We start from the raw sequence: 13,327 nt of genomic DNA, 5'->3' as shown, positions 1-13,327 counted from the left end.
AACTGATATCTTCTGGACTCTATGCAGAAGTCAGTCTTAACATCTTTTTCCCTTTAGTGTGCTTATTCTTTTATATGTCTAGCTCCCCTGTAGGACAATAGTGCCAGAGAGGTGGACTATGGCTTATGCATCTTTGTAACTCCAGTCTCTAGCACCATGCCCACCCTTGGTTGGTGCCCTATACATGTTTGTTGAATGAATGAATCATCACTGAATTTATTGTGCTAGCTGTTACCAGGCAATAGACTAAGTGCTTCAGCTATATTAACCTAATTAATCCTCTTTACAACCCTAAAGGTATAGGCTAATATTAGTGACATTTTACAGAAGAAATTAAGGCTCATGGAGGTAAGAAACCCACTCAAGCCTCTACAGCTAAGAAGTAGTTGAGCTAGGATTTGAACCCAGGCTCTAGGGCTCCAAAGTCCTTGTTCTTGCCTTAGGCACAAAAGTGATTCTCAAACTCCTTGCATGAGAATAACCTGGAGAACATGTTAAAATACACATTCCAGTTTCCCTCTTGCACAGTTGGTAGTTGTATTAGTCATCTAATGGTGCCTAATAAATTAATCCAAAATTAGAGACTTGAAACAACAAACACTTCTTACTTCAGGGTCCTGGTAGGTCGGGGGCTGCTTAACTGGGTTCTCTGGCTCAATCTTTGCCAGGCTCCACTCTGGTTCCAGGGGCTATGGTCAGCTCAAGGCTTGATTGGGGAGGAACCAATGGCGTATTGGCTGTTGGTAGACCTCGGATCCTCACTGGCTCTCAGCAGCAAACAAGTTTCTTGTCACCTGGGCATCCCCAAAAGGCTGTTCGCAGCATAGAAGCTGGCTGCCCTCAAACAAATGAGGGAGCACACTAAGACTGCACCAAGCCTTTATGTAACTTCACCTCAAAAGTGATGTCCTGCGACATTCGCCAAGTCCTAAAGACTTCCCACCAAAGTAAGTGTGGGGCGGTGTGACAAGCTCCCAAGAGACATTGACACTGACAGTGGAGGACCACACCCTGCACAGCACCAATCTACTATAATGCCTAAGTCAGTGAATGAATGAATGAATGAATCAGCAAATCAAAAAAAAAATTACTAACCTTAACTGGATCATGTGTTACCCTGGCTGTCCTCTGCACCTAAACACCATTTGATCCAGTTATCTTGAAGGAGTCTTGCACCTTCAAGACTCCTGTCAGAAACTGCCAAGGAGACAGAACATAGGAAACCAGGACTCTCCTTGGAACCCGATGGACTGAGCTGAAGTAAGTCTTCAGGTGCTACTTCAGGTACTCCTATAGGTCCCACCTCCAGGTGCTCCACAACCTTTCCCTGATAGCCGAAAACCTCGCCTCATGAGTCACAGACTCACAGAGCAGAGAGGGATGATTTTGACCGAGTCTCTTTCCCACTCGTTGCTCTTCAGCAGACACAATAAGAAGAGTGGATTTGAACTCCACCAGGGTCTTTAAGAGACTGACCAAATGAAAGCCAGTTTTATCTTCCTCCTAAATTAAACAGGACGCTGACACCAGCTCTCCCTTGGAGCAGCTCCTGGGAGCTGGCTTCCTCCCTAGGGCTGTGTTGGACCCCAGTTGCCTGGCGGGAGAGGACAGCTGGGAAGCCTGGTCCCAGCTCTCCCTGGCAGTCCAGCAGGCTGCTGGGCACACTCTTCCCCTTCTCTGGAAGGAAGAGGATTTGCTGGAGCTGAGCAGCTGCTCAGGGTACAGGGAGACCAACAGACGTGACTAAATATATGTTATTATTGTACATTGGTGTGTCAAGAAAAATTCTATACCCTTGTTCTCCACTTAGGTATTAAAAAAAAAAAATCGACAACACTCCTTATCCAACCTCCTTGGATCTCTGGACTCTTGGCCGCTACATGAAAAATCCAGTTGCAGTCTACTTCATTTGTTTCCCCACACTCTTAAAATAAATGCCCCTTTGCCACATTGTGACATCTTCTAGGGCCTTCTACATGTCCCATTTCACATGCTCAGGTCTCTGAACCTCTTGGTACCCCAGCTTCCTCAGGGTGGCACTCAGGGTATCTTGGTGACATGGCCAGGGAAGAGTTTCTTTACAGTGCAGGCGAATTATCACTCTGTTAGTCTTTCCATCTGAACCATAAATTGATATCCAGAAATCTCTAAATATATTACATGAGTGTGTATACAGCACAGTGTGTGTTTGTATATGAGCAAAGGCGTGACCCTAAATCAGATCGTGAACTTGATGTTGATAGGGATGTTACCACGGGAAGCTGGCTTACTGATTTAAATATAGCACTGAAATTCTTCCCTTAATTGGAAAGAAAGTGGTTTGTACCACTTGGCCTGTTAATCTGAGGTGGGAAATTGATTTTCAAATTTATAAGTCTCCAGCTCCTAAAAATTCTCTTAGCCACAAAGTTGGAACTGACCTCCCTCCCCAGCTGTCACCTTCCTTCCCTTCAAGTCCGTCTTTGCTTCTTCACTCTTGGCCTCCTATGGGGACTCTGAGTTGTCCCACCTACGTGCCAATGGTATGCATAAATTTCCTCTTAGTGAATGGCTAAATGAATAAAGTCATATCCTTAAGAAAGGCCAATTAAAATAAAATAGAGCACATATGTTATCTAAGCCAAGTCCTCCTTTAAGACAAATTGGCTTATTGAATTCTGACTAAAAATGGGTCACTTTGGTGAGGGTTACTAATGTCGTAAAGAAATCGGGTTTGCTTGGAACGGAAACACCATTTGATTCAGTTATCCCACTCTTCAGTATAGACCTAAAATCAACATACTGCAGTGACACAGCCACATCAATGTTTACAGCAGCTCAATTCTTCAATCACTAAGCTATGGAACCAATCTAGATAGATACCCTTCAACAGATGAATGGATAAAGAAAATGTGGTATATTCCACTGGAATATTACTGATCCATAAAGAAGAATGAAATGATGGCATTTGCTGGTAAATAGATGGAACTGGAGACTATCATGCTAAGTGAAATAAGCCAGACCCCCAAAATCAAAGGCCCAATGTTTTCTCTGATATGCAGATGCTGAAACACAATAAGGGTGGGTGGTGGGGGAGGGAAGAATAGAAGTTCATTGGATTAGACAAAGGAAAATGAAGGGAAGGAAGGGGGAAGGGAATAGGAAAGACTGTAGAATGAGTCGGATATAACTTTCCCGTGTTCATATATGAATATGTGACCAGTGTAACTGCTCATCATTACAGCCACATGAATGGGAAGTTATACTCCATGTATGCATACTATGTCAAAACACATTCTGCTGTCATATATATCTAAAAAGAACAAATAAAAAAATTAAAACAAAATTTTAAAAAAGAAATCTGTTTTGAATGGAAGACCTCCATGTGAAGTGGGTCACACCTGGTGCACCCATCCCTGTGCCTTGCCCATGCCTAGGCAGTAATGCTGTTCACCTCTTCTTCCATTGTTGATCAAAGTAATGTAATAGTATACACTACACCTATTACATTTCCTGGTTCTGCACTTTGCTACTCTTAGAAGCATTTTTCCCCACTTTGGATTCAACCCAGGGGCACTTAGCCACTTCTTATTTTTATTTTATTTTTTTTTATTCTGAGACAGGTTTTCATTAAATTGTTTAGGTCCTCACTAAATTGCTGAGGCTGGCTTTGAACTTGCGCTCCTCCTGCCTCAGCCTCCCAAGCCACTAGGATTACAGGCATACATCACCATGCCTGGCTTAAAAATTTCTTTTAAAAATTATATGTAACACAACAACATAATAGAAATCTCAGAAGGAACATTAACTTCCTGAGGACCCAGGTGATTTAGCCCAGTTATCAATACACAATAAGTGCCCATTAAATAAATATGTGGTGAATGAATGAAGCAGTGATCGAATCCTTCTAATAACAATGTAATACAATGTGATGTAAGTTGGATTTGGGTAGGGGAAAGTTTGGGAAAGGAAAAGAAAATTTTAAGTTGAAAGCTTGGAAACAAATACTACCTGAAAATTAATCAGCCTGATAAATCATCTTTGAAATATACAGGCCAAAAGGAAAAATGGGCATTTCTTTACAATAAATTCACTCTCATTTGTATTTCAGGGTTGCTTGTAATCAGTAAAGGGAGGCACACATTTAGGATTGCTATATTATTCTGTGAGCCCATTTGCCTTATTCTCAATAGGTTTACTACTGACTGGAACTAATTTTCAAAGCTAAATCCTTCACCTGTGTATGCAATTTATTTGGCTCCAGGAGAGGTCATTAGCTTTCCCAGGGTGATGTCCCTGCAGTCACAAAGCAGCCCCATGACCAAGAAACCAACACCAAGCCCTGCATTGTAGCATCTCCTAACTCAGCCTGGCCTGGCCTCCAGAGGAGGAAAGGCTTGGAGGCCAGTGCCAAAGCCCAAGGCTATACGCGTCTCCTCTGCTTCACAGCCAATGTCATCAATAAAGTGTCCCCTACTGTAGGTCTCTTAAAATAAAGGCTTCTTTTGGAGACAAGAACAGATGAAACTTACTACAAAACTATAATGTCAAAGAAAATCATTTTTACCCCTTAGAAGTTGTAACTATTGTTTTCTTCCAATAACCCAGAAAATCCTAGTGATCAGCAGCATGGATACCACCTGTGAGCAACAGAGAAGAGGTCGTCTTCTCCTGCTTTCTCCTCCAACTGCAGGGATGCGTCCAGCCATGCATAGTGTGAATAAAACATCATTAGTGGAAGGCATCTATGTTTCCTTAGAGTTCTTGTCTTCCTGCAGAGATGACTTTCAGTGTCTGCAGGCAAACATGAAATGATACATTTGTTAGTTTCTAATTTGATGACTTAAATGGTTATAAAGAGCAAACTGTAAAAAACAGATTAACAAAATATGATGATAAAAGAAAATTGAATTTTCTTTTCTCTGGCTGGCTCACGAAACATTTCCCAACTAAAAGTGGCCTAACTGGTGGTCTAGAGACAGGCACTGGTTACTGTGTTAGGTCATCACCGTGACTAAGAATCCAGGGTTTTAGCATACTACAGGGACACAGCTACATCAATGTTTATAGCAGCACAATTCACACTAGCTAAATTGTGGATCCAACCTAAATGCCCCTCAGTAGCTGAATAGATAAGACTTTGGTATATTTATACAATGGAATATTACTCAGCATTAAAAGAGAATAAAATCATGGCATTTTCAGGTAAATGGATGGAGTTGGAGAATATAATGCTAATTGAAGTTAGCTAATACCAAAAAAAACAAATATCAAAAGTCTTCTCTGATATAAGAATGCAGATTCATAACAGGGATAGGGGCAGGAAGCATGGGAGGAATAGACGAACTTTAGATAAGGCAAAGGAGAGGGAGGGAAAGGGGGGTATGGGTGTAGGAAAGATGGTGGAATGAGATGGACATCATTACTCTAAGTACATGTATAAAAACATTAATGGTGTGACTTTACTTTGTGTTCAACCAGAGACATGAAAAATTGTGCTTTATTTGTGGAATATGAATTGAAATGCATTATTCTGACATATATAACTAATAAGAATAAAATAAAAAAATTAAAAAAGAGAATCCAGGGTTTTGATGATTTCCTGTTTCCCAATTCTTTTTATTTTTATTTGTTTATTTTTTTTGGTACTGGGAATTGAACTCAGGGGCACTCAACCACTGAGCCAATTCCCAGCCCTATTTTGTATTTTATTTAGAGACAGGGTCTCACTTAGATGCTCAGCATTTCCCTTTTGGTGAGGCTGGCTTTGAACTCAAGATCCTCCTGCCTCATCCTTCTGAGCAGCTGGGATAACTTGTGTGTGCCACTGTGCCCAGCATTCCCACTTCTTACTGTGTCTGTCTGTGAGGTCTGCACTAGGTCCCGCCTCCATGCATCTTGTTCCCACATAAAATTAAGCAAAAACCAAAGGAAAGGTAAACCACGGAGACTTGCCCTGGTGCTTCACTCTTTCTTATCCAAGATGAAAATGTCCTCCGACATCGCATTCTCCTTACACTTCATTGACCAAAAGTTATCATGTGGCTCCTAATCACCAGCAAATGAGATTACAATGGTCATGATTGGCTTAGGCTAAAAATACTCTGCCACAGCTGAGTCTGCTTCTCTGTGTGTTGCTGCTCAAGACCCAAACAAAATTTGGATTGTGTTAGCGGGAAGAAGGCACAGTGGCCCCCATCGGCTGCTTCTGCACTCATCTATGTGTTCGTGACAACTAAGCTCTGAAATACTGGTTGACAACAAACCAATAGCATATTTGGATGACAGTCATATCATTGTCTCCCTGGGGCATCATTACATAGAAGGAAACAGCATTTGGGGGGATCACTTGGGTATGGATATGCTTGAGGTCTCTTGATGGATCTTAGTCTGGTGTCAGCTGCTAGTTCCAGGTCCACAAGATATCTAGGCTTTGAAAGTATCAACTATGGCATGCATCCTTCTTTCTGTATTTAAACTAAAACAAAGGTATTTTTAAATGCAAATTTGATATTGTCCATATAGCTCCCATTCGCCTTCATTTAGAAAAAAACTCTTTTGGCCAAGGTAATTCGGACCCTGGGACTCGTTCAAACACACACCTGTCCATATGTCCTCTTCCCCAACTCATCCTCTTTCTAATCGTACTGCCTGTTTCCAAAATAACCTCTGTAGTAAGAAACCAGGAAGAGGCAAATTTCCAAACGGCTTAGTAGGAGTAGTAGAAAGAACACACAAAATTCTACAATTAATGTTGATTTGGCTGCTTCCTCGGAGTGACACCCCCCTCCCTTGAAAAGACACCATCCCAAAGAAAAAAATGACCTAACAGAAGTACAAACACTCCGTGCAGTGGCGAGCTTTCAGTACATGTTGTTTATCCTGGTGATAAGAGAAATGACATTTGTTCAGAAAAAAAAAATATTTTTACAAGTTATATAGGCCTATAGAAAATTCAGAAAACATAGATAAGCAAAGAGAAAATAAAAATGACCTATATCCATTATCAAGTGATAATCAAAGTTAATATTGCCACACATATTTCCATCATTTTTTCCCATTCATATTTGTACATTTTAAAGTAAAAGTGAGATCACATTGAACAATACTGCTTTGTAATTGAAATTTTCTCCCTACAGTATATTTTATACATTTTTCCAGATTGATATAGACAGTTCTGCCGCATGGTCTTTTGTGTTCAGAACATTGTTTCACATTTTACTCAAGCATTTTCACTATTGGACATTTGTGTTATGAAACTATTTCTACATTAAAAGGAACTCTGTGGCCCAGAACTTTGCAATACAGAGAGCTTTCCCCACTCTGATTAAGTGCTCCCCACTCACAGTACTGTACTTGGTTCTAATGACTGGGGAGCACTATTTGAAAGCACTCTCTCAATTTCTTCTCATCTCTTCTTCCTTAGGGTGAGCATTGTTGTTAGTCCCATGCTGCATTGCTCCATCCTCAACACAAGTTTTCAGAGCAGTCATGGGACTGGAACACCACTCCCTACAACTGCTCCACAGTAACTGTGGACACCTATGCACGGCAATCTGGCAAAAAATGACATGATTAGCACTATTCATGGGAAGCTTCTAGAACAACTGCTTCTAGAATCCTGCATGGAGTCCCTGGGTCCTAGATTATAAATGGCTAGTTCAAAGCCTCAGCAACACTTGCTTCATTCAACAGCTCCTAGGAGCTATTGGCTGGAATACCCAGAATTCTTCAAGGCAATTCATATGTCCACTCCCATCCCAAACACTGGAACCAAATGTAATTTTTAATCCAGGAGCCTTAGTAGACGAGATATACTTGTATACATCTTCATTCCAGAACTGTTAGTATCTGCTTGGTTGGTTTCAGAATATGACTACCTACCAGGTAAACAAATATGTATCGTATGTATTTGGTGGGCAAGAGGATACTCATGGTACGTGGTGTTATCATATCATTGTACTTAATATGAGCCATAGACCTTATCTGAATAATTTCCACATTGACAAAATTCCCACAATAAGCAAAATTTTCACTCTTTGCTTATTCCATTCTCTTTAATGTTTGTATTTTTCTAAAACTTCTTATGTATATTAAAATATGACAATAAAAGTAGAACACCTAGCTCAGAGGAGAAAATGCTGAATAAATGCCTTTTTCCTTTCTTCTGTTGCTTTTATAAGGTATTATGGCTAATAAAGCATTTAGATGTCCATCATTCATTTCGTCTTCTTAACCCTGAGAGGGAAGCCACACATTTTTATACCCATTTTATATATTTTACTTTTCTTGTGCTTTCTTCCTTGACCTCAGAGATATTTATAAATGTGCCATATAATTTTGAAATTGTTGATGTGGGGATGTGATTCTATATATCTTAAGGCGATTGATTTCTTTTTTTTGGGAGGGGTACTAGGGATTGAACTCAGAGGCATTCAACCCTGAGCCACATCCCCAGCCCTATTTTGTTTTTTATTTAGAAACAGGGTCTCACTAAGTTGTTGAGCACTTTGCCATTTCTGAGGCTGGCTTTGAAACCTGCAACCCTCCTGTCTCAGCCTCCCGAGCTGCTGGGATTACAGTAGAGTGCCACCGCACCCAGCTAAGGTGATTGATTTCTAATGGAATAAATCATGCAGAAAACACAGTCTGTGTGATTTCAATTTTTTAAAAAAATAATGGAAGTGCTTTTTATATTGATTGTATTAGTTACATACATGTCAAAACGATCAAATTGCATACTTCAAATATGTGCATTTTATTGTACTTCAGCTTTATCTCCATAAAGCTATGGGGAAAAAAGAAAGTATTTAAATTGAACTGTGTCATTCCTACTTCCTTGTTTACATCATGAATTCTTTTAGGACAAATACCTTCCTTATGCTTTTTACCACTAGCTCAACGTGTCAGGGTTCAATAATGGATACACAGTGACAGTGAGAAATGATTTTTCTATTGAAGTCCACCTTAAAAGAGGATGGTGGTTGTTTTCTGCTTCCAGTAGTCCTGCAGCTGATAGAATAAGACAAAGTACCCTTTCTAATGTGAATTTATGGAATGATTGTCTGCCCATAAAAAATTATTCTCCAGCTTGGAGCAATTAAAGTGGTCTCTCTCCTCTCCAAATTAATGTAATTAATACTATAGTCTTGGTTGTTTATCATGTCTTGATAATATCACAAGGGAATGAAAATATTGGCTCTTTTATCCCCTTAAATAGCTGAGATGAAACTGTTCGAGCTCTAATGTTACAACAGCTGTTTCTCATGTCCCAGAATATAATTGGTTGGTACTGAGGTTACTAAATTGTAAGAAATTGACTTTGGTTTTATGCTCGCCTGCTTTTGGTGGAGGGAGAGATGGGAAATGTTAGCTTTCTCTTGTAATGAAAAGGCAAAATCTTCCCCAATGAAATGGCAGCTTCTGGGCCTTGTCTGTATAATTTTCTTCCACAACCCACTGTCTCTGCATTTGCTGGCTCACGCGCCTGGGAAAGCAGGACCATCGCAACCTCCCTCCTAATTAGCTCTCAGCCCAATGCAGAGGCCTGAAATGCAGCCCGGCTTTCCCATGTGGGGCTCTTTCTGGAAGTGACTGTAAAGTGGTCCGGTCTCCAGTGACAAATTCAATAGGGGATTTGAAATCATCATTATCCCCAATAATTTGTAGGACCCGAGATTCTTTTATCAGAACGTCTTCATTGCTTTGGGCAGTTGTTCTCCATAAAGCGCCCCACCCCACCAGCATCACCTAGCAACTGCTTTAGATAGACAGATCTGCAGGTCCACTCTAGACCTATGCAACCAGAAACGTCAGGGGGAGGGTCCAGCAATCTGTGTTTTAATGAGTTCCCCAGGTGACAGTAATGCACACAAAACTTTGAGAACCACTGGTTTAGGGTACAATCAGGTTTTACTGGTTTGTGGAGGGCGATGCTCTTAGTCCATTATCAGCTCATCCTATTTCTTCCTTTTTTTTTTTTTTTTGGTACTGGGGATTTAACTGAGGGGCACTCAACCCCTGAGCCACATACCTCTATTTTGTATTTCATTTAGAGATAGGGTCTCACTGAGTTGTTTAGCGCCTCTCTATTGCTGAGGCTCAGCTCCTCTATTTCTAATCTTCATTAGTCTTCCTACGAATAGAACAAAGTACACACCACCCTCCTCACAGCAAACCCACCCCTTTATTCACTGTCAGTGGCTTTGCTCATTCTTTCCGGGGTTGCAGGGCAGTGCCTCTGAATTTTTAAATCATAGGGCGTTCTCGTTAAAATGCAGAGTCTGATTTAGCATGGCCGGAGCCGGACTTGAGATTCTGCATTTCTAACAACTTGCAGATGCTGCTGCTGGTGCTGGAGGTGGTCTAAAGACCACACAGCAGTGGCCAAAACACTGGAGGAAAAACAAACAAAAATGGTATAAAGGACTTACTGGTTAATGGGTACAAAATGAGAGAGCTACACAATGACTACTGTAAAGAGTCTGTCAGGTCGGGATTTGAAGGAGCGCCTTGGACAAGGATTTTTCCGCTGCAGACACATTTTTTTCTGTCTGCTTTCCTGCCCCTTGGGGTTCTTGTGCTCCCCACTCTTCCCTCTCCACTTCCACCCCCGTAACTCCTCCATCCTTCCTTTCTCTCCATTCCTCCACTTTGTCCCTGGACACTGTTTACTTCTCTGGTTCTGTCATTCTGAAGCCCTAGCTTTGGTGATGCTCACATCAGTTCTCATGAACTGAGAAGCTGGAACCCGTGCCAAAATTTTGGAGCAGGTCACAAGGGAAAGTCATGAGGTAGAACTGAAGGAGAAGTCCTAACTTTACCCCCTAAAGAGATTTGCCCAATTGCAAATATCACCATTGAGATGCTCATTGCTAACTTCTCAGTTACCTGGTGTTCTCCACCCAGTGGGCTACAGTTTCTCGAGCCTTTGGACTCACCTCTTTAGATGGGACAAAGTCAAATGTGTGTTGGATTCTTCTGGTGGTTTCTAGACTGGCAAGTTTCCTTTAACCTTTGAAAACTCTTCAAAGTTTCCTTTGCAGAAAGCCAGCAGCAGGCACAGCTGATAGCTTTGTTCTGGGGTCTGCTTCCCCTAGCCCAGCTGCACAGGTGTAAATCAGGGGAGGGAGAGTCACTTTGAAGTGTGCTGTAAAATAATGGCACAAGGAGACTATAGAGGACACGGAAAATAACGAAAATAACGCAAAAGGGTGACTAATTAGCAGGGGAAAAAAAAAAAAAAACCCAGAGCCTCCTGTATGAGAAAGTTCTAGGTAGTTTCATTCTGGCTTCTCCTCTTCCCCCATTTTGTTGCCAATATGGGTTCTTTATTCACCAGGATGTGCGCCCCTGTCTCCCAGTAGTCCTCAGAATTGCCCTAGAGTTATTTGGTTTGGAGAAGTATCAGCTTAAATTGAAGATTGGTCATTTTCCCTCTGGATTGCATTATTGTGCTCTATGAGATAGACTGTATATCCAACAAATATTCAGAATATCCATGAATAGTAGGGAATGATATTGGCCAAATTATATTGTAATACTTTGTACACATGTGGATATGTAACAACAAATCCTGCCATTATGTATAATTATGATGCACTAATAAAAATGTAAAAAAATAAAAATTAAAAAAAAAGAATAACCATGAGAAAGCATTTTATCTTGCTCATAAGAGCTAACTTTCATTATCTTTTCTTTTTGTGTGGCTAAGACTAGAGGGGAAAATTAAATATCAACATTAGACCAAATGAGTTAGCAAAAACAGGTGTGAGACAGACATCAGTTTGGAATGGAAAATCAGGGAGGAGGAGAGGATGGAGGTGAAACTTGATTATTGTCCCAAAGGATAAGAAAGGAAGTAGCATAGAGATAAGAATAGGGTCTTAACATCTGCATCCTGACTCTACCCTCACTGAGTGGGCGACTTTGAATAGGCCGTAATGTCAATGAGTCTTGGAGTAACACGGGTGTATAGAAAGACTGCATAAATCAAGCAATAAGAATGGGAAATAGAAACTACTCTAGCTATTAGGCATGGGATGCATGTTTGTATAACCTGAAGTTCATATATTGAATTCTCACTTTCAAGGTGGTAATAGTAGGATATGGCACCTTTGGAAGCAAAGCTCTCATGAATAGAATTAATGCTGCTATAAAAGAAGTTGTTCCTTTCACCATGTGAGGACACTTCTATAGGGTATTGCCCATGAACCAGAAATCAGGCCCTCATTAGACACTAAATCTGGGGACCCCTTGGTCTTGGATTTTCTAGCCTTCAGAATGGTGAGAAATAAAATTTCCTGCAGCTCAGGAGGCTGAAACAGGAGGCTTGCAAGTTTAAGGCCAGCATCAACAACTTAGTGAAGTCCTAAGCAACTTAGTGAGACCCTTCCTCAAAAATATTTTTTAAAAGGACTGGAGATGTGACAGAGTGATTAAGCATCTCTGGGTTTAATCCCTGGTACCAAAACCAAACCAAACCAAACCAACAAAAATATTTTAAGCATAATAGGGTTTAAAATAGGGAGATAAAGGGTTGTACATTTATAGGTAAGATGGTCTGAATAGGAGATACAAGTCCACCAATAGACCATAAATATTCTCTTGCACCTCTGGTCAGGAACCTGCAGGAAATCACAGTCACTAGCACAGCTATCCCAAAGCCCCAAACCTGGTTCCCAAACCCGCACTGCAAAAGCTCTCATTTGAAGAGCATTTGTATCATCCATTGGCAACACTGAAAAGGATGTTCCTCCTCTCTTCCATGTTCCAATGTCATGAAAGCAGGTCTCAGTGGCAGACCCTATGTTTGCACCCAATTTCACAGCAAGGGAGCCTGGGAAATGTAATTTTTAGCTTCCTGGCCCACATGATATAAGGCATAGTGGAGCTAGAGATGGTAGAAGTGGATGTTCACAACACCTAGTACAAGCGTCAAGAACAGCAAAGAAAATTAAGAAAGTCTGTACTGGAGGAGCAATCCATGGTGGGTGAAGTCAGCTCAGAGATTAGTGACAAGGTTTTACAGACATTGCAATAATCTTTCCTCTAGGCTGGAGGGAAACGCAATGACAGAAGACTCTCAGAAGAAAATTGTGAAGAAGGAAATGTGACTGCAGGGTTTTCTCATTCACCTGATGAAAAGGAACAATAGTTTCCATTCTGTCAGGTTGGAGAGTGAAGAGGCTAATCACAGCTTGCTCACACCCTGAAGCTGGGCCCCACATCTTCCTCTTGCTCACCTTCCAAAAGGCTGAGGCCCATTTTTCCATTAGCTTTCATTCCGATCCTATCAGCTGGGATCTTCTCCTTCCCACTCAATCCCCTAGGGTGATAAGCTCATTTT

At 41.1% G+C, this 13,327-nt stretch overlaps 1 protein-coding gene across 2 annotated transcripts in view; it reads right to left on the bottom strand.

Annotated features, from left to right (window-relative positions):
• Positions 1 to 4,525: 4,525 nt before the first annotated feature.
• Samd12 (sterile alpha motif domain containing 12) overlaps positions 4,526 to 13,327 on the bottom strand; it is a 430,917-nt gene continuing 422,115 nt past the window's right edge. The window contains exon 5 of one of the 2 annotated variants that reach the window (XM_078016757.1): positions 4,526 to 4,773. In XM_078016757.1, coding sequence (XP_077872883.1) covers positions 4,601 to 4,773 — 173 coding nt within the window. In that variant the 3' untranslated portion in view covers positions 4,526 to 4,600. The remainder of the gene's footprint in view (positions 4,774 to 13,327) is intronic. The other variant, XM_040293706.2, reaches the window with a different exon arrangement.

Source organism: Ictidomys tridecemlineatus, chromosome 7, assembly GCF_052094955.1.
Source record: "Ictidomys tridecemlineatus isolate mIctTri1 chromosome 7, mIctTri1.hap1, whole genome shotgun sequence".
NCBI lineage: Eukaryota > Metazoa > Chordata > Mammalia > Rodentia > Sciuridae > Ictidomys > Ictidomys tridecemlineatus.
This window is presented reverse-complemented; position numbering and strand designations above follow the sequence as displayed.